Genomic DNA, 24,642 nt, shown 5'->3' on the forward strand with positions numbered 1-24,642 from the left:
CAAGCACATGGACTGTTTGAAGCACTGGGTTTGATCGCCCAAGAGGAGGGACTTTGCAGAGGATACCCCACAGGAAATCTCTTGGGTGTCTCTCTCCTCTCAGACCCATCCCTGATATGGAACAAGGTGAAGGTGAACAGGAATCCCAGCCGGAGAGTCACGAGGACAGCAAGAGCAGCGTGAAATCCTTGCCTGGAGGAGCAGCCCATGTCAAACTAGAGATAAAAAAACATGCAGTTACAGATGACTACAAACTCTCCAAACGGGTGCTAGGGTTAGGAATCAACGGCAAAGTGCTGGAGTGTTTCAACAAGCAGACAGGCCAGAAATGTGCTTTGAAGGTATGCAGGCTTTTTTTTTTTCCTCCTTATTTATAATTTGGAGGCCAGAGTTCATTTTCAAAGCCCTGTAAAAGCTACTTGTTCTGTTGCTTATGTTTCACAAAGAGTGCTGCATGAAGAATTTGAATATGTGGAAATGTTTGCTGTTACTTACAACACTGTAGTCCAAACATGATTCTTTTCCAGAATATTCTGCATGACTTTCCAAAAGAATGTTACCAGCTGTGAAATTCTCGTGTTCACATTTAACAGACAAAAAAGCAGGGGAGAGAACAGTGTTTTGATGTGTTCTGTGAGAAATCTTGCTAGATTTTGAATGAACATATTATGCAATAATTGGGAAGGAAGCCGTTTTGGTTTTGCACAATGAAATAGGCCTAAACTGGGAACTGTTTAAGTGTTCATTGGTCTTGAGGCTTTCCTCCCTTTGAAAACTTTCCTTAAGGGGCATTTCTAGTTGTTTACTCACTTATTCTCCTATTTATTTTTGCAATCCATTTACTGAAGGGTATTACCTCGGAAAGCACTGATTACACCAGTATTGGCAAGTAAGTTTAGTAGATATTTATGGTCATAAGTGCCACTTAAATAGATGGAGCAATAACCATTCATTAGAGAACATAAAGATTACCTGTCTTTTGCTCTGCAGCTTTTAAACGTGAAGATTTCCCTGATGCTTTTAAACAACATTGTTAGAAAAAAGCAGCTCAAATGAGAACCAGGATGGTTCTGTATGGTAAGACTGGAAATCAGCTGAAGTAATTGTCATGAGAATTACTTAAGAATGTTACTGAGTCCTTGCTGATGTTAATCTGGTTAGTTGGGATGTCTAGAAGGCTTTCAGGTACCTTTCCTTTTCTTACACCTCACACTCCGCATTTGCTGACAGCAGGACAGATCTGCTTGTGGTCAGCTGGAAGGTCTGCCAAGTTCTGGATGTGGTCTCACCAAACCAGAACTGCTGTCCCCAGCAAAGCCTTTGTGTTTTGATAGAGCAGACTGGAAATATCTGGTAACTTCGTGTATTGAAAATATTTTTAATAGAGGAACTAGAAAAGCCTATCATATAATAACGTGCCAATTAATCACGTTTCCAGTGCTCTCATTTTCTTTATCACACTATTTTTTTTGTATTAACTTCATGTAGCTGACTCACAGAGTTTATCCTGGGGAAAGTGGAGGTTTTGGCAGACAGACTGGAAGCACTGGGGTTTTGCGCATGCACAGGGCAGGGTTAGGTTTTTGTAACTCTGAGGTGATTCATTAATTAGATCCTTCTGAAGTGCTATCAACATCAATTTCTATTGTATTGTGCTGAAGGATAACAGTTAAGCTATTCTGCTGGTTCTGAAGAGTTCAGCAGCATTGTTGCTGATTGTATACCGTTCATACTTCAAAGGTTTCACAGTTGTAAGGGCTGGAAGCATTTTAAAATTGAAGCTGGTGTTCCAGAGCACAGTCCAGTGACAACAAGTGTGTTTCAGAGCAAATTTTGTAGCTCTGGATTCAGATAGGAGATACATTCTTATGGGTACTAACATCTGTAGGATATTTTTAAAATTCAGCGCTCAGAGTTGGGGAAGGGGAGAAGAGAGAGAAAGTCGCTGTGTCCTGACAGGAGGTCCTTGGCCTGATGAGAAGGAGGAACCTATACTAAATCCTCTAATACTGGTTTCTGTTTAGCACTGATTGATTTGGCTGATTTTCTCAGAACTTTTTTATTAATGACCCTCCTTCCCAAGGTGGAGCTTTATCAGTAACGGCTAATGTATCACTGAAATTACATTATATATGTGTTTGTCATCTTCTGCCCTTCTTTCCTCCCCCAGCTGTGGAATGTGTGCACTTTTCTTCTGAAAGGGACAGAAATATTAAGATGTTTATGAGTTCTCTAGGGAGTCTAAATGGCAGATAATAGTTTGCTGCTTGCGTGTATGTATTTCTCATCATTATTAGTTTAAGTGCGGAATAAAAAGTTAAATCTGCAATTAAGTAAAACTAGCAGCAGCCCAGAGAGAATCCTCTGTTCTCTCCAAAGATGTTCTAATGAGAAGATTACCCAACAAGGAAGTGTAAAAATGGTGTTTGGTTAATTGGCAGGAATAGAAAGGTCTTTCGCTAGCCCTGAAGATATTTGCAAGGATGAAAATATTCAGAGGAAGGTTTTTCTGCTTGCTCTTGTGAAACCTGAACTGGGCCATGCAAGTCTCAAACCTGCTCCAGATGAGACTTTGGAACAAACCATCCAGTCAAAACAGTTAGGGAAAATGGACAAGAAACCTGGGGGAAAAACTGTTGATAAAGAGCTTCGATGCAGCATTCTCTATGTAGGGACAACAGGGCCTTGGCATTTCTGCTTTGCCGCTGCTCATACTTCCCAGGTGTGATGGCGGGGTTACCAATCACTTTGAGGAATAGAAAGTGGAGGCTGATGAAGCTGTCACAGAAAAAGCAACTGGTCTGACAGGTAAAGAGAAATATGAAGACTTAATTGCAAGTTGAACAGGAAAAAAGGAATGGTGGAGTATTTTTGTTTGTGTGTGGGGTTTCTTTTGTTTTTTGGTTGTGGTTTTGGTGTTTGTGTGGGGTTTCTTTTGTTTGTGTTTGGTTTTGATTTGTTTTTTTGTTGTGGGTTTTTTTTTGTTATTTTTTCTTGGGGGTTGCTTGTGCGGAATAAATTGAGATCTATGTGTATTTGTGGACAAATACTTCAGGCATGAGTGTGCTCACTGTAACCTACTTCTGGGAAAGGAATAACATCACTCCTGCTGCTGAAGATAAAGCATAATAGTCTGTTCCCCTTCACACCAAACTTGCCCATTAAAGCAGCTTCTGACTTGGCAGATGGCACTGCTTTCTGCCTGCAGGTTTTCTTTGATATGGGAACAACGCCAGCACAGCCAGGATCTGGATAGAAATTACTCAATGGAAGGAATTTTAACTGAGGTACTCAAAAGGGCTCAAACAGGCAGAAACATTCATCCCCAGAGCCATATGTCAGTCAAGCACTACATACAGTAATTGGGAGGTCCCCCTTGTTGTCTTTAGTCTGTATCTGTAATTGGCACTGGTTAGAATTTCACTAATCATTTTACAGTGGGAAAACAGAAGACATTCTCTCAGAGATACTGCAGAACTTCGGTTATTTTCTTGAAGTATTATGTGTCTTAGTTTACTCCGTTTGGCACGGCGATTTGCTGTGGCGTGCTGTCAGCTTTGTTCCTGTTAGATTGAAATGCCACACGTGTTGCTGTCCTGCTCCAGAAAATCTAATCTGGTTACTCGCTTAGACACACAATGATGTTTTGGCCTGGACAGCACCATTTCCAAATAGTCAGAATGCAGGAATTTAGAAAAGTAGAAGCATAAATGAAACTGCCGTGCAGGACTGTTCCCTTCTAGAAGACAACTATGTTTTGGTCTCTGCCTTGCAAACAGAAAACCTTCTCAGATCTCTTTGATCCAGAAATAGCAGTCAAGTGAAGTCTAGTCACTCTTCTATTTTTATCTCTTCTTTGCCAGCCTGCCCCCTTCTGTTTGCTTTACCTTTTGGGGCTAAAATATCTTTAACATTGTCATCAGCCCGAGTGTTCTCTGCTGTTTTTCACAGTCCTCCAATTTTTTTTTAGGGAGAGGAGGAGAGCAGAAATAGCTGACTATCTGCAAGGATAAATGTAGACTCTTGGGACTTGCTTCCCATTAAAAAAAATCCCGTATACAGTTCCTTCTTCTTTCTTCCTTTTTTTTTCCTTGCTTTTTTTTTTTTTTTTTTGGCACAAATTCACAGTAAATGTTTCAGTGTATTTGATGACCTACTTTATTTTTATGAAAGATGATAAAAAGAGTTCAGAGTTGGGATCAAGAAAAGAGTGCTAGAGAGCGCTCTCCTGGGGTATTGGGACTTGTCTACCTCTGCAGCTTCAGGATTTTGGTGGATGTTTCAGATGTAAAAACAGTGTTACATGTTGTTGGCAATCTATTCACCTTCAGTAAACATATGTTGCTTCTTTCCAGGAGAAGAAAAGGAAGGACAATTCAGGCATAGCAGCGAAGCAAAGACCTTTGGCACTTCAGTAAAGCAAAGTACATTGATTATGAGCGTATTGGTAGTTTTGCTGTGAAAACCCTTCTGAATAACAGAGCAGCAGTTGCAAAGTGCTGCTCCCCTGAGCACTGTGCACCTGAGCCCTGTACTGCAGCTGCCCTCCTGTCATCTGGAACTTCTAGGTTAAGGCCGAGTGTGTATGAATGGACCTGCTAGTTCATAGGTCTTACCATGTAGAATAAATAGGGACTTAAGCCATGACCCACCTCATGGAAAATGTCCTGTGCTGCCAAGTGCCAACAATGAGTGTTCATGACTTGCTGATTTGAAGACAAATAGGTGAAGCCTGGAAGTTAAATAAAGCAAAAAGCAAACACAAAAATGAACAGGCTCCTTGCCTTTTAGATTTAAGGAACTTTTGGTGAATGATATAAAAACTGTAGAGTAGGAGGCTCTACTGTTATCCGTAGGAGTATAAGTATAACTTTGTGCTCAGAAGGAAGGAAAGCAGCTAATGGAGAAAGAAACTTTGCAAAAAAGTCGTTTTCGAAATGGTTCTTTGAAACCACGCATAGGGCTGTATAGGCAGTGTTGTTCTGCTTTCTGAAGTGGAGTTGCTGTGGAGAAAGATAGTCATTCTGCATCACCTTAATTTCATTTAGTCTTGAGCTACATTTCTGATTACATTTAATAGTACATCTCATAAGCTAATTGCTGGGTAGTCTGTTTTGAGTTAGTATACCCTGAAGTCAGGTTGTGATTGCTCACAAACAGGAGGCTGTACAGTCCAAAGTATTTGTTTTGAAAGTTACTTAAATAGCTGGTACTTGAAAAATACCATATTTATTGCCTGAAATAAGATGATGATCAAGGAAAAAAATGCAGCAGTGGAGAAGGCAATGCATACAGTGCAAGTATGGCTATTTTCAGCTGATGATTGATCATAGAATAGGAAACGTTAATAAGCCTCTTAGATGCTATAGATTGTGATTTTAGAAGAGAATAAAATGCCAGATTAGGAGTGAAACATTTCAATGTTTTTAGAATAAGGAAGAATAATGTTGTACTAAGCTAGAACTGTGGTGGGAATTCAGGGGATCTAAGTGTAATTGTTGGTTATGTTTTGTGCAGGATGAAGGAGCTCTTGCTTTACTGCAGTGATTGTACGCTTCAGGAGGAAATAAGCACTTTCTAGTGAAATATTCTGTAGTTCCCTCTTACCTACCTATTTATACTAGTTTATCTCATGCTACAGTAAAGTTGGTGTCAGTAACACAGCTGAATATGAGTAATAAAGCTATGTGTTGTAGATCAAAGCCAGATAGAGCGTAGAATGAATATGAGTTCAGAAAAGTTCTGGCAGCCCCCAGTGTATGGAGAAGTACCTAAAATATGGATAGCATGAGACTGGTCCTTGAATTTTATCCTTCAGTACCAATCTTGGTAAGTATTACGTAAATATGCATAAAATACCTAAAATAACATTCAGTCGATTAAAAAGTGGGTCGTTTCTACTGCTTCAAGAATTGTTTTTAGACCAGTGAGTCATTCAAGACCTCAGTCTTTCAGCACTTCATACATATTTGGACCAGAATTGCACCTTCCGGAGTGTCGGTTGGACTACTTAATTTACAAAAAGTGGAATTTATCAATTTACTTTGAAGGTCTGACATTCTTAACTGGTCTGCTCCCTACAATACAGCAGGACACAGGACCTGCTCCTGAAATACAGCAAATTAAAAAAAGGGGGGGTGGTTGGTCCAAAATAATAAAACCACGTGTAGTAAATTTTTACGAGTTTCAGTGGCAGTTCGTTAAGGCTATAAAGTTCAAACAGTATGGCAAATACTATTACCCATTAAGTCATCTTGAAAAAAACACAAAACTATGTTGATGCTGCTTCACACCTTCCGTGTTCTCTTCCAGTCTACTAGCAAGCTGGCACAAGCCATTTCCCTGCCTTGTGTAGCAGCAAAGTTCAGGAAGATCAAAGTTCCCCTGCCCTCACCTAGGTTCAAAGTTCTGAGAAAGTATAACAGATTGGGGTCTTATTTCAACTGCAAGGAAGGTACTTAAAGGGAGAGCACGTGTGCATGTTAGTCAGACATGACTAATCACTCGACACCCTCTTTGGACCAGAAGACCCTTCTCTTTGTCTCTCCCTCTTCCCTTTAGAGTTTAAATCCTTTTATTAAAGTAAAACCTTGCTAATTCATGCTAGCTGGGAGTCTCATTACAGATAACTGGATTTTGCAAATCAGCTTTAGTGCAAGGGAATGACAAGCAAGAATTTTAAAGTTCATTTACAAGACAAGTATACTTCAGCTTCATTTACCTATGGTAATACCATCTAGAGCAGGGCTGTCAAACTCATTTTCAGCGGGGGCCACATCAGGCTCACGGTTGCCGTCAAAGGGGCGAATGCAATTTTAGGCCTGTATAAATGTAGTAGTTACATTTGCCCCTTTGAAGGCAACTGTGAGGCTGATGTGACCCCCGCTGAAAATGAGTTTGACAGCCTTGCTCTAGGGAGATGGCCAAACCAGAAAAACCTAATCACATGTTCTATGATTCGAGAAGAATCAGGGCCACACCTGATTCTTGGCTTACATGTGTCTTTTTTTCCTTAGTGTATTTTTCCTTGTCTGTGGTAGCTCCCTGTGCAAGAACAGCCTGGTCTGAGAATAAATGACTTTTTGTGATAGCTTGCTGCCAGTTAAGTCTCAACAGAAAAAGGTATTATCTTCATACTGTGATAAATTGGTGGGAAGCATAGAGAAGGAAGATGTCACTGTCATTAGGAGAAAGAGCCAAAGTGAATTTGCGAAAGTTAACAGATTAGTCTCATGCAGATGAAGACTGCTTTGTGTATACAGTGATTTTTTTTTTTTAAGATGCAATCACTGATTTATTTATGTAATCATATGTAGCATTTTGCAGCCCTAAATGTTTTTGCAGTTGCTATTTGCTTGACCCTCAAAAAGTTCTCATTTCTCATATGATGTGTGCGTATTTCCTTGTTATGGAATTTTTCCATATTAAATATGTCTTTAGAATGCCAGACTTGTAGGATGTGTGTAATATTCTAATAGCAACAGTACAGCTGTCTGCACAGCTCTCCCCAGTTCTTTGGGTACCGTGAAGTTTGAACTATTTGCATTGTGGCTCTTAAACTGTAGAAAGACATGGTGACATTCATGAAATAGAAGATGGCAGAGATGTGGCCAGTGTTGGAGCTGGAGAGTGAATGACCTGTTTAGTTAATTGGAAAACTATGAGAACTTCTTTCCATCATCACCAGTGAAAGCTGCTGGTGTGGTCTGTCCGGATTAGAGTCTATAGACTGCGTGGATTGTGATATTTTACACAGGCTTCCTAAGTACTTAAGATGATTCAAAGCTCCGTAAATGAGATTAAGCTGTAATGCTCCAGAATTTTAATACTTCAGGAGTGATGGGGGAGAGGATTCTTGCTCAGCATGTAAATCACGCGTGGCCTCCTAGTTCCTGAGTCTTTGTAGTATATGGCATTTTGCACTGAAGCTTTCATGGCCTGTTTTAAGAGAAAAAGCAAATACTAAATTTGTGTAAAATTAACTTTTCCTCTAGAAAAGTTTACTTGCTGAACTTTTAAAATAATCCTTAATGTGCCATCTTTACAAGTAATTTCAGATGTTTTGGCTAAGGAGCCGATCTTATTAAAGTTGCACCATTCACAAATCTTACGTCTTGCCAGTTCCAACTCTGTCTCATCTCCATGGGCTTTTTCTCAGGATTATTTATTTTTTCTTGCATACTCTGTTAAGTATGCTGGTGTTCCAAGTGACAGGCCCTGAGGCAGCTCCTGGGATCTGAGTCAGCCAGGGCTGAGCACAGATTTATTAAGCCCATTGTAAGGGGAGAGCTCAGAAAAACTTTTTGTGTTTGTTTTTTTTGGACGGCACTTCTAAAATATATAAACTGGAAATGGCAGGGTGTGGAGTAACTCATGTTCTTCATCCACAGAACTTTCTCGTGTGGTGAAATTTTGGCTGGGGTGAGTAGTTTGCCTAGGTGTGAATCAGCCACAAGCCTTTATGAAAGCACTTGAGCAGTGATTTGTAACCGCAGTTGGTTTCTGTTATGCTGTGGGGTTGAGTTGGGTTTTGTTTTCGAAGGAGAGCAGTTGAAAACTAGATAGGGAGCAGCTGCCTCACACACCTGTGTCCTGCGTGGGACTCCTCTGTACTCCTTAGCACCAAATCTACCACATATTTCAGGGATGAAGAGTCCTTAAAATGCCATTTGTAGTGCCACAAGGCCTGATGTTTGGTCCTGCCGTAGCTCTAATGACAAGAAATACTCTCCTTTGCTTGCTTCGTTTTTAACCAAAAATGTATGTATGTATTTTTCTTGTAAAGGATTAATTTCTCTCAGGGCCCTATTCCATTTTCCCACATGTTGCTTTTAGTCAATGTGGCATTGTCAGAAGCAGACTGGTTTCCACAGCAACGGAGTTGTGAACACCAAAGATGTCAGCGCTCCAAGATAGGGAGGGGAGGGGGCTGCATTTTCTGGCTCAGCTGCCTCCCCACGGTAGAGGCCCTTGCTGCAGCCACTACAGTACAATGGCTCCATTGTCTTTGTGAAGAGTAAAAGCCTTCCATTTTGTTCTACTCTTCGCTTTCCAATTAATTTACAGTCAAAATTTGACACTTGGGAGGGCGACGGGGCTTGATGGTTCCTTGGTGCTTAGAAGCTTCCTGTTCATTCAAGCCCTGTGTCCTGAAAGGTGCTGCCCTGGTGTCTGTTTTTTAAAGATCATTTCTGTGAACACAATAGCACTTGCATACATGCAAAACCTGTAGCAGTGAGTTTGAGATAAAGGAGAGTAGAGCACTATTCTTTTTGACTCGTGTTCAGTGTCTGCTTATGGATGAGAACATGAAAAATGATCAGTCCTTTTACCTTGTCCAGTAATGTGAAACTTGCTCCAATTAAACTGCTAGCGTGGGTTTTCTGAGGCACTCATCCCCTTAGGGTGGGGAAATAAGCCTTGCTCCTACTGACCTTGGAAAACTGCATTGTTTAAAAGTATTTTCTAATACATAGTTAACCTGTGAAATTCGTTTGCCTCAGGAGGTGCCTGGTACTGATGCTGAGAAGATCTTGAGAGGAAAAAAAGTGCTTCTCTGAGCATTGCAGGTGTGAAGAAACACTCTAGTTTCAATATACAATACGAATTTGGCTGTGGTCTTCTATAGGCTGTTGTTACAACTTACAATTACAAAACTGTCAGAATAAGTAATTAAACTTCAAGCTTCAATAGGCATCTTGTTGCTTGTCTTGTGTTAAGTGTATTGCTGGTGCAGGTGTAAAAGGAGAGGGAGGTGGAGCTTCGGTCTCAGCTTTGCAGCTGGTTGTGGCTCTGGGTAACGCCCACCACTTGCATAACAGCTTCATGTAAAAATGTGTCATCCTGGGCAAGTTGTTCTTGTCTAAACTAGGGTGTAAACTTAAAGTGAAATTGATTTTTCGGAAGGGCTATTTATATATATGTTTTTTTCCTTGTCTCTTATGAAGGGCAGGGCAGAAAAGCCCTTTTACCAGACTTGGACCATGGAAATGCAAACAGTGCAATGTTGTTGAAACTTCAGGCACCTTCTGCTACAAATTATGTTGAAAAGCAGCTGCTGGAGGCACCTAAAGCAGAAGCTGAAGCTTTAGAGGAAAAAAAAAAGCTCAAAATCTTTGAAAGGCAGTGTGTTGTCTACTGGAATTAGGTGTTTTGTTGGGTTTATCAGATTTAGTTGGGTGTTTTTTCAGATGATTTTCTTGGTTTGGAAACCTACAGAGTAGCATCTCACAGTGTGCTATGACTTGGTATTGTGTCCTGAACAACTGTTTTCTTAGGCAAGTCATGTGTATTCCAGATCCGATTTCTTCATTTCTGCTTTTTGAGGTTGCTCTGACTCTACAAACCAAAACAGTAATTTCTGTCTTAAAATTGACCTACTGAGCTGTGTTTGAGCAAGTTAAAATAGAGATGACTTGGTAGGGGACGGTATTGTTGATATCACAGCTGGTCACCAAGTTCTCATGCGTACAACACACCACCTACATCACTGAGGAACATTGCACCGTTTCATATTAAAAATGAATAACGCTTATGTGTTCCATCTTCACTGGTTTCCTGCTGTGTAAGGGATTACCAGGAGACAACTGCCTGTCATTTCTCCCTGCTTTATGTGCACAAGAGCATTAAATGCTCATTCTCTTTGGTTGAGATTAGCACTGTTAGTATATTATTAAAATGAATCAAGGTTCTGTTTTATGAAGCTTCTTATTACCCAAAGATTATTTACCTTCTCTGAAGAACAACATCTTTCACAGCTCCCTGGAACCTCAGGTTTTTCGTAAGAGTTCACCAGGGTAGAGCTTCTCAGTTTCAACTATGTAACTTGAAACAATTCAAAGGAGGAATGACTTTTCTAAGGTGGTGACCCTGTTGAGAAATCAGGCTGAACTGAGTTGTCTTAAGCTGTCCAAGCTTTCAAATAATACTTTAACTTTAATTAAAAAATAAATTAACTTTAATCAAGATAGCTTACACTGTCATAGCACATTTGATCTAAATCTGCAAGTTATTCATCTAAATACCCTATACTTTTGGACTGTAGTCAGTCTTTAGATTCCTATGCATGTTTTGTCGCATGGTCATATAGAAGTCTTGGCGGATGTTTTGTGTCTCAACTTGCATCTGCATGGAGTGATTGGTGTTCCTGCTACAAAACTCACGGGGATTTTCTTATTTTCTATTTGCTTTTTAAAAATGGGTTAATTAAATTTATAAAGCATTTTCCTAAACAAATAAATAGAATCCTATGCAGATTCTGAGCTGTGTGTGTTAGTATGTATTAGTCACTAATTACTGCCACTGAGACATCAGGAATAATGATCTCCTTTCCAGTTCAGTATAACTGATGACCATTAATGGTTTGTAGCTGACTGCTTGTTTTGTAGGGAATATTTCTAGGGAGTCCACAATCGGTATTCCTGGGACCTCTGACATCCTCCTCCATGCTTGGGAGAACTTCATCTGCAAACACTCATGGTTTTGTGCTTTCCGTCAGTTTATTCCACGCTTTTTAACTTTTTTCTTCTGTGTAATCAGAGCAGAAGTCGATTCTCTTCTCTTCCACCCCCACCTTTTTCTGCTATTCATTCTCTGGAAGGATTACATTTTAACTGCTAAATGTCAGTAAATGTCATTTTTTCCTTCCACCCCAAAACTTCCATTTTATTATTAAAAATTATGTGAGGGGAAAGTAATCTAAGACCTAACTTTTTGAAAATTTTCCCCTTTTCTTCTCCAGGATCCATTTAGCATTGCATAAAGAAAATACAGAAACGATACTTCTGATATTTCTGCAGTATGATTAAATTTGCTGTTAATCTTTCTCCAAAATACTAAACTTGGAGTTTTCAGTGTCTAATTTTTCATTTAATAAGGCATACCATTTAAGAAGGTGAAAGTGAAATTGCTTTAATAGTTGAAATGTTCCCCCATTAGTTTTTATCGATTCCTAATTTATTTCTTTTTTTGCTAGTTATATAGAAATAGAAGCTCTGGTATATTATTTGCATGTTTTTCTGAAATCATAGCGCTTGTTAGCTCAAAATAAAATACATTGTTTTGCCCCTTGCATGTTTGTATATGTCTTTGCTTGAGAACATGAGAGGCAAAATTTATATTTTTTAGAAAAAGGGGAACAAATAAACATTAATTACTTGGAACTGTAGCTCACTAGAGGCTTGTTAGCAACCACAAATATACAACCAAATCAAACTTGTAGAATGAGTAACTAAAACAAAAACATTAGATTCCTTTCTGCCTTTTTTTCTGAGAAGTCTGTTGGAGTTTGGCTGGAATTAAGAATTGAGTTTTGGCCTTATATTTGTTTTCTCACTGACTGTGAAAATAGAAGTCAGTCAGCATTGCCATTTTCAGGAAATATTCAGGCTTCCATGCATGATATAAATCAAGGATGTAGAAAAAAGTAGCCCCAAAATAGATGGCATGATACTTCTACAGTTCAATATAACTGCACTGTAACTGTGCTTCTGGTGACCCTACAGTAACCCAAGTTTCTGTAATTTAACACCAGGCCCATGAAGTCTATGTTCCGATTTCAACACTTGCATTTTCCTGTCTATGCACTCAGGATCATAATTTGCATCTTAAAATCTGCCAGATGTGTGAGGAGAAAAATTTGGATGTATGAGGATTTGACTCAGCAGAATATACCAAATTTTACCTAGTTATTTTGATTTAAGTGCTCCTATGGGAGACTTGGAGAAGCTATGAGGTGTGTTTACCCTATACTTATACTATTTGGCCAAAGTACTGTTTACATGCAGTTGTTACTTTTACATGCAGTTTTAAGAGGCTTGGGGAGCTGTCCCCTGTGCCCGCTCCCTGGGGGCTGCAGGACAGTGTGTGTGTCACCCAAAGCTGGCCTGGGGTCGGCGGCACAGTCCCTGCCCCAGAGCACCTCCTGGGAACGACAGGCTTTGGTTACATCAGAGCACGCGACTGCTCCGGATGTGCGTCTGCTCTCCCAATGCACGTTTTCCTTAATACGCAGTCAGATAAATCTTCCAGGGTGGCATCTCCTCTGCCACCTCCCAAATGGCTTCTCTGGTGAGGTGACCCAGGTACAAGGGCGGAAACAGGGAAGTTGATAAGGGTGATATGGGATGATGACCCCACAGATAAGGATGTGCCTGAGTCAGGCTCTTAGTGTGAGGCTTGTGACCTCCAGATGAATACAGGCCTCACAGACTGTAGTCTCCTGTAACCTGAAGTTACAGCATCACATTCTGTGCCAGCACTAACGATTTATGTAGTGTCTGTAGCTGATGGGGAAAACATGAGCCAACTGTTAGCAGTGCCTTCCAGAAAGCCTGGCTGCTCCAAGAGCTGCTTCTATGTGTTGTACATCAGCCTGCATCCCCATTCTTGCTGTTGCTGTTGAATTGGGGTCTCTCTGCTGGAGAAAGAAATACAAGCATTAAAAAAAACCTAGCACAGAATTGGCCAAATACTCTCAGACTTCTTTAGCTTGACTGTGTTTGTTTAAAGGTCTGTTCCATTCTTAAAATGTAATTTGTTGTTAGTTGCTCCAAAAGTAAGGAAGATTGAAATAAGTATCTCCTAACTTCAGCTATTTTATTGTAGGTTTGAAATGGGCGAATAGGAGGCAGCAAATTACTTATCCATAGACTTTGTACAGTAGAGAAGTAAGGCATGCAAGTGGTCCAGTATTGCCCCGTGGAACTGAGGAAAATAAAAACAACTAATAAGTATACAGAGGTTGAAACACGGAGATAATGACCATTGCAGAAAGAGGAGAGCAATTGGATAAATGAGTCTAAGAATTATTTATTTTATGATTTTAATTAAAATAAACAAAGATCAGAATGGTAGAAAATTCTTTTTTTTTTTTTTTTTCTTTTAAATTGGCACAATTTTGTGCAATATAACATTGAAATAACAATGATGCCAAGTTTTGGTCATTGAATTGAGTGGGCATTAATAAAGTTAAAAAGTCTTCTATTCAAGTCTTTAGTTCTTTGCTATTCCCAGTCATCTTGGAAAAATGAGGCTGAATTTGAACAGAGCAAATGATGAAGTTAAAGATGCTGATGGTTGTGTTAAGTTTTTGATTCCTCTGGTTTCATAAATGATTTTCAAGTAGAGGTAAAATTTGCAGAATAATATCAGAGTGAAGTAATCAATATGATGTTACAAAATCAGAATGAAGTGGAAGATGTGGCTCTCCAGAAGCAGACAGAAGTAAAACGTTGAGAATGATGCAGACTTACACTTGAGTACAAGTTTATTCCTTTTGGGGCTTAATTAATGACAGCATAGCAGCATATAAACAAACATGCAGCTGCAGTGGGAGACCCTCAGTTACATTTGGTGCATCAGGTTTCATCTGATTTGCTACAATATTCTGGTGTGTGAAGTGCGTAGTGTGAATGGGACTACTGCTTGCACCCTGCAAGTTTCAGCATCATGACGGATCCTGCCTATTAAGAAAGACAGGGAAACATCAACTATCTGAATTGTTCCAAGCGTAGATCGTTCTGGATAATGGGTGTTTGCAAGGGTGAGCAATGATGAAAGCTGAACATATATGATCTGAAGACAGCATCAGGAAAAGGCATCTCAGATAAAATAGTGATTACATTTTTTGATATAATTAGTTTCTCAGGCAGTATCAGAGTTAATTGAGGAGAGAAACAAAAATAACCACCGAAGTCCTTGTCCTTGCTCAGGCAACATATCTGTTAAGAGAGCTGTTTATCTTTGTGAAGACATCAGGACTGTGACTAATGTGATCAATCTCGTGTAAAAAGGAAAAAATAGCTGTCAGGAAAAATGATGCTATTGTGAGGTCAATGCTGTGAGTGCTCTTAGCGGGGAACTCTTGTGTGCCTCTGGAAAGACCCGGCGCTGGGCTGGAGACAGCCCTGGCCTGCGGGCCGTGCTGGTGGCTCAGCGTCCTGCTGGGCTTGCCCTGATCTACACGGCCTCTCTCATCTTCATATTCCAGCAGACTTGAGGGATGGTATTTCCTATGCTGAACACAAGTAGTTTTGCAAGAGTCATTTCGGTAGAAAATTTTCAACCCTTTCCAGTAATAAGACTAGAGGAAACAATTGTTTTGCCCTCATAAAATATAAGTTATGTTTCTAGTGATTTGACTGTTACTTGGTTTTTATTGAGGGGTGATTTTTTTTTTTTTCCCTAGGAATGCCTTGCCCTGTCACCCTAAAAATCGTCCCAATTTCAGCCTAATTCTTAGTCTTTAATGGACAGTAGAGATGTGTTCAGTTTTAGCAGTTGACTTAGTTGACTTTCCCAAAGGTGTGTTTGCACTGGGCATGCCACGGACTGCAGCAGAGCCGGGATTTTCCAGGGTTTGAGTCACTGTGCTACTGAAATCTGTCCTAGGTCTGGACACAGGTACTAAGAGAACCAATCTCTAGTGTGGCCTTTGGCTCTCTCACTGTCTCCAAAAGCACAGCGGAACAGAGATCTGCAAATGAGTTTTGCAAATGAGACTGCAGTTCTGGCTTGTAAGAATGGAGGTACAGGTAGTTAGTGGCTACTGGTTTGGCTCAGTGGGCTTCCCGAGCATTGCAGAAGACATCAGAAAGGGACAAAAGTAGAATCCAGATTTTTGAGAGTGCTGTTCAGCTGTGGTAACCACAAGACCATTCCTATATTACATTTTCCAGTTTATATGTAAAATGCAGAGGAGGTGGGAGAGGCTACAGCAGTTCCTGTAACTCTGCCATCCTGATGTCCATCCCAGTCAGGTTCAGGTTGTGCTCTGACTGTTGTAAGCATGAAATTGAAGAGCGAGGAATAGTGTATAATAATATTGTGTTTAATAAATTACATATGAAGGGAGCAATATTCAGTTACTCAGGCACCTCAATCATGGAATTAACTAATGTTAGAAGGACTAAAATGACAAGTTTAGTTGTATTATGAAATCTGTATTTTGTTTTTGTTAATTACCACAGAGGCCTGTTGATAGCAAGAAGAAGATAGGCTAATGTTTTGTTGTTGTTTTTTTTTATCTACAACATTTGATTTATTACGTATTTATTGAGGAGGTATTAAATGGTTCAGAGAAAACAATTTAGAGAAACAACAGAATGATGAAATTGCTAAGTTATGCTATATGCACAAAATTTATATTATCAGGATTTATCACAGCCTCTGTCATCTCTTTGTTGGAGATTCTCAAGCAGTTTGTGCCGAAAGCACCCTGTTGCAGTAAAATAGGAGGAAAGTGACATCCAGAGAGAGTTTTTGTCCGAAGAGAAGTGTCTGACCTAGAAAAGGATCTGAGATCCCCCAGCACAGTCCCTTAATGGCAGGAGCATAGCATCTTAACCATGCCATAGCAGTTCATATAGGCAATGCATATGTAAATTATTCTGTCAGAAGAATCTGTAGTGTAACCTTATAGGCGCTTTCCAGGGCCATAAGCTGCAGCAAACTTGCAGTCTGTGCAACTTGTAAAGACTGTATCACACAACAGCTCTCAATAAACACTTCTTGGAAATTCAGCTGCTAGTAGGGTTATTTTTACTTCTACTATCAATCACTTCCAATAAAGCGTCACTATTCTTCCTCGCTTTCACTGAAGCCTTTTCAGTGAAAACTGTAACCTGGGCCTTGCCTGCTTTACTGCTGATTTTTTTTTTTTGTCAGGAATGTGCAAAGAGGAGGATTCAGCTTTCATTTCTTTTTCTTCACTTTGTTTTACAAAAGGTATCTCATTTGCCTAAACTGGATCAGAACTTCTTTTCCAGGTGCTTCGAGCAGCTAAAACAAACATTGCAAATGGTTCTGGTAGGAAAATAAGCGATATAGGCTGCATTTTCCCTTGGAATTTTTAGTGGCATGGCTTTGACAGTTTAGCCGTGTAGGAGAATATTAATGTATCCGCAAAATCCAAACATCGCTTGGAGTTTTGAAACCTGCAGCCCTGTGTGTTCCAAGCAGTGAAAACAGTCCGTATAAGGGTATTACAGGAGAGACAGGAGGCTTGACAGAGGGAGGGAAGACACAGGATCATTGTGCATGTGATGTCTGCTTTCTTTCATGTCTTAAATTGGTAGGACTACCACAGCGAGCTTCTGTGCTAACTCAACCCAGATAATGTAAACTTGAATACAGGATGTCTGAGCTAAAGGTACAATAAATAATAAACACACACTGAACATAATAGATTATTGATAATACGGAAATCTATGGCAACAGTATTTACAGGCTAACAGCACAGAGATTGACAAAGATAGGAAGTGTGACTGTACACTGGCTGTCCTGAATTTTGAGACAGGCAATAACGAATGTTTTTCAGAAGGTTTGCATAGTCAAAGGAAAAGATGTTATCAGATGTGGACTAGATAAAATCTGGACTGAGGAGTAGCGCAAGAATCTATCTACAACACTGTATTTATAATCTGTAAATCTCTAATCTTTACATTTGATAGTATCTTTGCAGAATATAACCTTCAAAGTTCACCTTTGAAGTGCCAGAGAACACTGCTGGATCTTGGGATTTAAATATCTTTCTCTCTTTGGCTTCTGCCAGGTATTTGTTGCATTTTGTACCTTTTGAAAGGTATGTAAGAAAACTGGATGGCTGCATCTATGACCGAGCAAAGCTGTTGCACGTCTTGCAAAACAACAGATTCCTGGCCAAGGCCTGCGGGGTTGTCAAGGGGAACAGAGCTCAAAGTGAGGTAGCATTTATTGACAAGCTTCCAAAGACATGGAGACTTTGCAGCTTTAAAAGTTGCAGTCAGGTTTTTTTTGAGCAGACCAAGAGGTGGGATCATGGGTTGTGGCTAAATGTCACAATTCCAAGTTGCCAAATGTGTCTCTAAAGGAGGATGGTGAGCTCTGTTGGTCGCTTGGTTTGATGTACATTCTTGGATTGTTTTTTGTTCAGTTTAGCTTCCCTAAATATTTGTTTAATTAAAATCTGAAGTTTTATGCTTTCTATCATTTAATCAGGTTTGTAACTGCTGAGTGAGTATGGGTCTCTCTTCAGCTATACTGACCCTATCTTTTAGGTTGGTTGCCTTATTCTTTTTTTCTTTTTGACTATTGTGGTGTAGCCAGAATTGAGGTCACCAAAAATATGCATGTGCTTAGTCATTTGAGTAAGCATCCAGACTTCAGTCGTGTTTCTGCAGCCGAGCCTTATTCCATCTTTCTCAAAAGGCAAGAGAATTTTTCTTTCTGATGCAGAGGCTGAAACCCCCTTTATGAGAAATTGCCTTGGTAAGCTTTTTGCAGAGTTATGAAAAGGGTTCACTTTCGTATTCCAAGTCCCGAGTTCTCGTGGTCTTTTCACCCAAGGCTCACAGGGATAAATGACTGAGACAGGTATAGGTATTTATGGAACAGTCCTTTGGGAAATGAGCAATAGTATTTTTCCAGTAGTGCTTGCTGTGTCCGTGTATGTTCTGGAAATGAGGTGCAGCTATCACATGACATCCCCCAGAGACCCTGTGGGAGTCCTGGTGTGCAGATCTCCAGTTCTGCCAGCATTTCTGAAACTTGTCTTGGGGGCGTCTTGTTTTCTCAGACTCTTCTGAATCCCCCTTATGCTGCATGTAATGAGTGCACGTACCCCTGAGCAGGTGTCCTGGCTAAGGCTCACCTTTTCCTTTCTTTTGTGATAATTGTTTTCAGAAATACTTCCCTTAAAACTGAACAGGAAATGGTATTTTGACTGCATGAAAACTTTATCAAATACAAAAATGTGTATTCCTCGCATTTAGAAGCACCCAGAAACCTTTAAAACTCTTATGAGAAATGAGAATAGCCAAACCCATCCCAAAATAGACAGTGGTCCCCACTCAGATGGGATCTGAGAAATTCAGGGGCATGTCTCTGCTTTGCTAACTTGTTTTGCAGTAGTGGAAGCTACAGTGGAAGACATAGCACAATGTAGGCAAGCAGAGGGTTCTCTTTAAGAGCTCACATCATGAAGTGGAAGACCCTGATCTACTTCAGGCAGAGCGAGGATCTGGAAGTAGATTTCTGCACCCAAATGTAATAGGCAAATCAGCTGTTGGTTGTCTGATAGGTAACTGCAGGGTCTCTCCATGGTTTTGAATGGTGATTTTGTCCAGGACCTAAGAATGCTTTTCTACCCATCTGCTGTATATTTTCATGTGGAAACTTTTAGTTTTGACTAAAATAGTTCTAATCTTGCAGTTGGGAGATACAGCTAGTGATGAATTGTGAGTTCTGGCAGAGCACGTTCAAAATACCACAGCTTCTTAGTTTAGAATAGTCAACTGCTAAGAAGAAACCAAAACTTTGGGAGCTTTAAGGTTGGATGCGTTAAGGTTTGAAAAGTCGCCAGATTCTGCAGTAGTTGGTGTCATCATTTAGTATTAAGAAGTGTTTTGAAAGTGATCGCATTTGACCCGGTTGGGCTTGTAATGCATAGTTGTGTGATGAGAACGATATATCACTGTCTGGATGTTCTTTCACCAGACCTTCAGGGAATTCTCCTTCACCCAGAATGAGAGTCAAGAAGCTTGTGGTGGTGGGGATGCTGGGGTGCTCTTTTGAGCTGGGCTCTTGCTGGTTGTGAGCAGCCCTTTTAACATTGGTAACTAATGGGAGGCAGGACAGCCGCAACTGTGCCTGTGAATTTGGACAAATAACCCCCTGCTTCATCTTATGACTCATGATTATCAAATGGTAAAGACAAACCAAGAGATGGTTACTAAAGGTTTTCAAAGTGGGCACTGCTTGGAAAAGTGTTATGTGACCATATAGAAATAAATACACAAGCATTTTTGATGATAAGGGAAGGATTAACCCCTGAAAGTTGAGATCGCCACCACCTGACAGGTCTTGGACAGAACCCTGCATATTAAACATGTATCATCTGGGTTTTATGGAGTGCTGCATGATATTCAAAATCTGCAAATTTCTCTTACCCTTCCTGTCTCCACTTGGGGATCTGTCTTCCCAGCTGATGTGTCACAGTGTCACAGCTGAGCGCCTTCTCCCCTGCTCTGCTGGAGAGACCAGCCGCTGCACAGCTCACTCAGGCTGTTTCTCTGTTAACCTGGCTTTAGTGCGGGTATATTTTCCCGATTCCCTGATGTGTCATGTCTAGGAGAATTAGACTGGATGGCACATTGCTTCTGTGAAATCATCACCTCAGAAGTCATTAACACCTTTGTGGGGCAACTGTTTCCATGGTACTAACGTTAGTTGGAATCTGGCAGGTGACTTCAGGCCAGAAAGACCTTCTGAGTCCCTTTTCTCTGGTGCCCCAGCTTTCTCACTCCCCCCTCCCCTTTGCTCAAGGCTGGAGTTCTCTCTTTCAAGCACACAGACTTGTGGAAATGAGCCAACATTGCAGTGTAGCACAAGCAGATAGCACTGCAGGGAGAGGAGGGGAAAGGACAGTGTCTTACGAGAGGGAAACAGATGCGTGTTTCAGCTGGGAAAGATGAAAAGGATTGAAATTCTTGGAACCTTTTGTTTTTTTCTTCCAGCAGTGCTTTTGCTACTTCTCATTTTTCTGGCCTCTCTGCAGTCCTCAGCATGGTGCTGCTTTAGCCAAGACATGCAAACATTAGACTTCAGATATTATTGGGATCCTCTTTTGCGTGTGTAGTCATGTGCATGTGCAGCCATCACAACACAGGAGCAGAGAGGAAATCTATTCAGGAATGTGAAACAAATGCTCTTAATTTTGGCAAAAAGAATCCTCTCATTTGAGCTGCTCTGTTATATATACCTTTGTGGTGTCTGACTGCTTTCTCATCTGCTTGCAGGCAATGTGAAGCAGTTGTATCTAATATCTGTCAAAGAAATGGAACATGGATGTTGGGGGGGAGCCCTCTGCTCCCACCCCTCACTCCACAGCATGTCCTCATACAGGGAAGATCTCTAAAGGGAGGCTAGGTGGCTAAAACTGAAATAAAGTGGGCAGCAAAATGGAAGGATGTTCCCTGCTATCTGGAGCCTAGGGGAAATACAGTTTGCTGCCTGGAGTAGCTGGGAGCCCTGGCTCGTCAGGGCAGAAATTCTCACCTGTTGAAGGAGCCCCCAGGAGTCTGGTGCTCGACCAGACAGGATGACAGTCTGGATGGGCTGGGCAAATAACAGGTTTGGATGAAGAAGGGGAGCTGTGGCTCAGTACGGGTTTAGATTAGAAGAGTGGGGCATTTCTGTGGCATGGGGACCTTCCTTTAAAGGCAGCTTGCACGGTGTCTCCTGCAGGTTTCTGAAAGGGAAGGACTGTTAGGCTGTGCAGGAACTGGCAGCTCCCAGTTGTGTTCTAGGAAATGTGTGTTTTCCAGGATCCTGGATATTACAGAGCGATTAATCAAGTACGGAGCACTGTAAGGCATTAGCTGCTCCAGGAGTGTGCTGTGGGGCTCCAGAGAAAATTCATGGTTTTGATTGTTAGATTCTGATGCTGTTTTGGCCAAACCAAGCTGTAACCTTGGGTGGCTAAGCTAGCGCACCAGCAAAATGAATCAATGAGAATTGCAACATAAATAACAGTTTTACTGCCCTGTCACTTGCTTATGTTGACTCCATCTGTTGAATTCCCACTTCCCCCAGTTTATTTCTTTGCTTTCCTTTCCTATGTAATAGTGTAGTTGGCTTTAGAATATATATTCAGACAAAATAAGCACAAGAAGTCTTGGGAAAGCAATTTACTTTCCTCTTTCTCTTAATGGCTCCCATTGCATTTCTAGCCTTTGCTGCATGGTTTTGTTTCCATTCAGAGTCACACCATCCCTGTCATATCTTTGCTGTATTCAGTAAGCAGTTCCAAGGATCTTCATGCCTAATGGACTCTTAAACCATCAGCCACTGAGCTATCTACTGAGTTGTGACTTAGATAGAGATCTTTGCTTGAAAATGCCAACAGCAGAGCTTGTACAAACATGAATATGAAAACATATATAGCAGTGATTTGAAGCACTAGAGAAATCTTGCAGATGCCGTTGCTGAAGGTTTTAGGCCTTTGTTTTATTTTTGGAAAACAAGTCAAGTTCCCACAGGTGACAGCTTTCAGGAGTGAATGTTTGTCATTGCGGTGGTCAGAATCACTACAGTTAGAGTCCCAAGAACTGGGTGAAATCTCAGTGTCTCTTCTGTGAGGAACATGAGGTACAGTTGGTGACGGTGCCACTGATGTCTGGGACGTAGCAAGTCTCCCCTTAAAGTATTGTGTGAAAGGAGATGAGTCCTTGGGAGTGGGAGAAGGAAGATTTGAGAGTTCTTGGTTTATTTCTGGGTCCTTGTGTTTGGATGATGTAGGAACACGAGATAGATGGTGCAACAGAAGAGGGAGACACTGCTTGGCCTGGTAGATGATGTGACAGAAAGCACTAGTGTGGGTGTAGAGAAAGGAAATGTGAAAGAAGAGGAAGAACAGCAGTATATGAGAAAGAACTGTCCTGGAGTGGCACAGCGCCAAGCTCTGCATGCATGGATGACAATCTCAAATTCATGTGGAAGGGGAGGGGGAGTCAGCTAAAAGGGAGTTTAAGTATGTGGACAGTGATATGAGAGGACGATATCTTCATTCTGAATTCTGCTGCCAAATGGTGGGGCCATAGAGGAGCACACAGCTGCAGTTGTGGGGAGAAGCTCATTGAGGTATTAACTGTCAAAAAGTGGGGATGGGGTGCAGAGCAGTGTGAACAACACAGGTGCCTACAGCATGAATCCAGCATGTGCCCTGAAGAGCCTCTCTGTGTTGGGGAAGGATGTCAAACCCTTCCTGGGAGTTCTTGAGTGATTTAATCCTTATGACTCTAGTCACACATGTAAGGAATATAAAGAAATGCTGAGGGGGCAGCACAAGTTGCTCTTGGAGCTTCTGTTATCTGAGGTTAATAAGATTAAATGTGTTGCTAATTTTTTCTTCTGCCTTGTTCAGTATTATCGCTTCTGTGTTAATTCTGATATTGCTTATTAGCTGAAGACTAGGAAAGGGAACACCAGGCAGATCTTCTCAGTATTTCTTTATTCTGGCCTGTGCCTTCTGCAGCACCCTGCTCCAGCAGAGCTGTGCCATGCCTCCCATGTCTCGGTACCATTGTCCTGCACTGAAATGGACATTTAGGACTCTGAATAACGTCTGTGATGTTTGCTCTTTCCCCTTTTTCCTGTGGAAATTATGTGTAGAGTGCAATGACCATTTCTACCAGAGTAACTAGGTATGTTGTTGGGGTTTTTTTTGGTGTGTTTTTTGTTTTGTTTTTAAAGAAAAACAAGAGTGTAAGTCTATATATATATAACAAGAATCTATATTATTGGGAAGAGAATTGTTGGGGTGGCTAGGATTGAACTTGGCAACTGTGACTGTCAATACTGGGAAGCATGTGAGGGGGTTCCATTCTGGCAGTCACATGTTCCATCCCATTTCGTGGCCATGAAAAGTGCTCGTCCATTTTTTAGATGAATTGCTGCATCACAGTCACTGCACAGGAGAAAGGCAAAGGCAAGGAAATACAACTGACATTTGTAAAAACAACTGGGAGAGTTTTTTGTGATGGCGATAGTTCTTGTGGAAATCTGTGTCTCAGAGCAGCCCCCGAGACAGCTCTGACTCCTGTGCAGACAAGGTGGATCCTCAGTGGTGGAAATTTCACTATGGCGGGGATAGTAAGACTGTTGACTGTAGTGTATATCCCAGAGCTTTAAGTGATCTTTTGTATGTTTTGATTCAAGCATGGAAAGATGTTAGACACTCAGAAGATTAAGATTATGGTCTTGGATCTGTTTTAGTGTTGTGTGAGTAGCTGAAGTCGAAGCAGAGAGACAGTTTGGGCTCCTGATCTGAGGACATGCTATGGCATTTTTTGTACTGCTGGAATTTTCTTAAACAGCAAAGTTTCACAAGCAAGCTCTATTACTTTTGACAAGGCAAGGATGGAGATATATGAATTACTGAAGCCAAGTCACCTGAATCCTTGTTATCAGAATTTATGAACTCATAGCTGGCAGGAGTGAACTTTTTGACTTTTTTTTTTCCTCCCTCTCTTTTTCTTTTCCTTTTCAAAGGCAAACTTCTTATTGGGCACTGGAGTGCAGCTATAAAGTTAAAAGTGTCATAATTTTCAGCTAGAATTTTAGATTTCCTTTTCTCAACTCAGAAATTACGAATAGTAAAAATAGCGGTAGAGCTATAGATTAGTTTAATCAGAATCCCAGTGTATTGTAGGTATTTATGCCATATGAGGTTTTGGGAAATTTGGCATTCTGCTGGTAACCTGAAGAGGCTCTAGGCAGAGCAATGTTGGCCTGTCAGGCTGAGCATCCTGCAGTTTAGGTGCTGCAGCTCCCGGGTGTCCTGTGCTGTGTGCACAGGGGCATTACAGTCAAAATCCTGCTCCGAGGAAGGAGACCGTGGGTTTGGTGATGAAGAGCATCTCCACTCAGAGCGAAGCCGCATCAAGGTCAGACAGACCAGTGACCAGCGTTGAAAGAGCGTGAACACAAATTGCCTGTTCATCCTGCGTTTCTGGCGAACCCTGCAGAGAGAGGAGGTTTTACAGTGAAGGGGTGGAGGCACCTCGACAGCACTTCCCAATTTTTCGTCTCAGATGGTCATAATATGCATGTTAAAGAACCAAGGGAAGAAAGGATATTTGGTAGTGTCTGGGGTGTCCCCAGTTG

The 24,642-nt window shown here is 41.0% G+C and overlaps 1 protein-coding gene across 1 annotated transcript in view; it reads left to right on the forward strand.

The window, feature by feature from the left end:
• Positions 1-116: 116 nt before the first annotated feature.
• Positions 117-24,642, forward strand: part of MAPKAPK3 (MAPK activated protein kinase 3) — a gene marked incomplete at both ends in the record, with an annotated part of 44,497 nt that continues 19,971 nt past the window's right edge. Inside the window, one exon of the mRNA XM_080350689.1 lies at positions 117-341. Coding sequence (XP_080206815.1) covers positions 117-341 — 225 coding nt within the window. The remainder of the gene's footprint in view (positions 342-24,642) is intronic.

The sequence above is a fragment of the Nesoenas mayeri genome, assembly GCF_963082525.1.
Source record: "Nesoenas mayeri genome assembly, chromosome: 10".
NCBI classification, from domain to species: Eukaryota; Metazoa; Chordata; class Aves; order Columbiformes; family Columbidae; genus Nesoenas; species Nesoenas mayeri.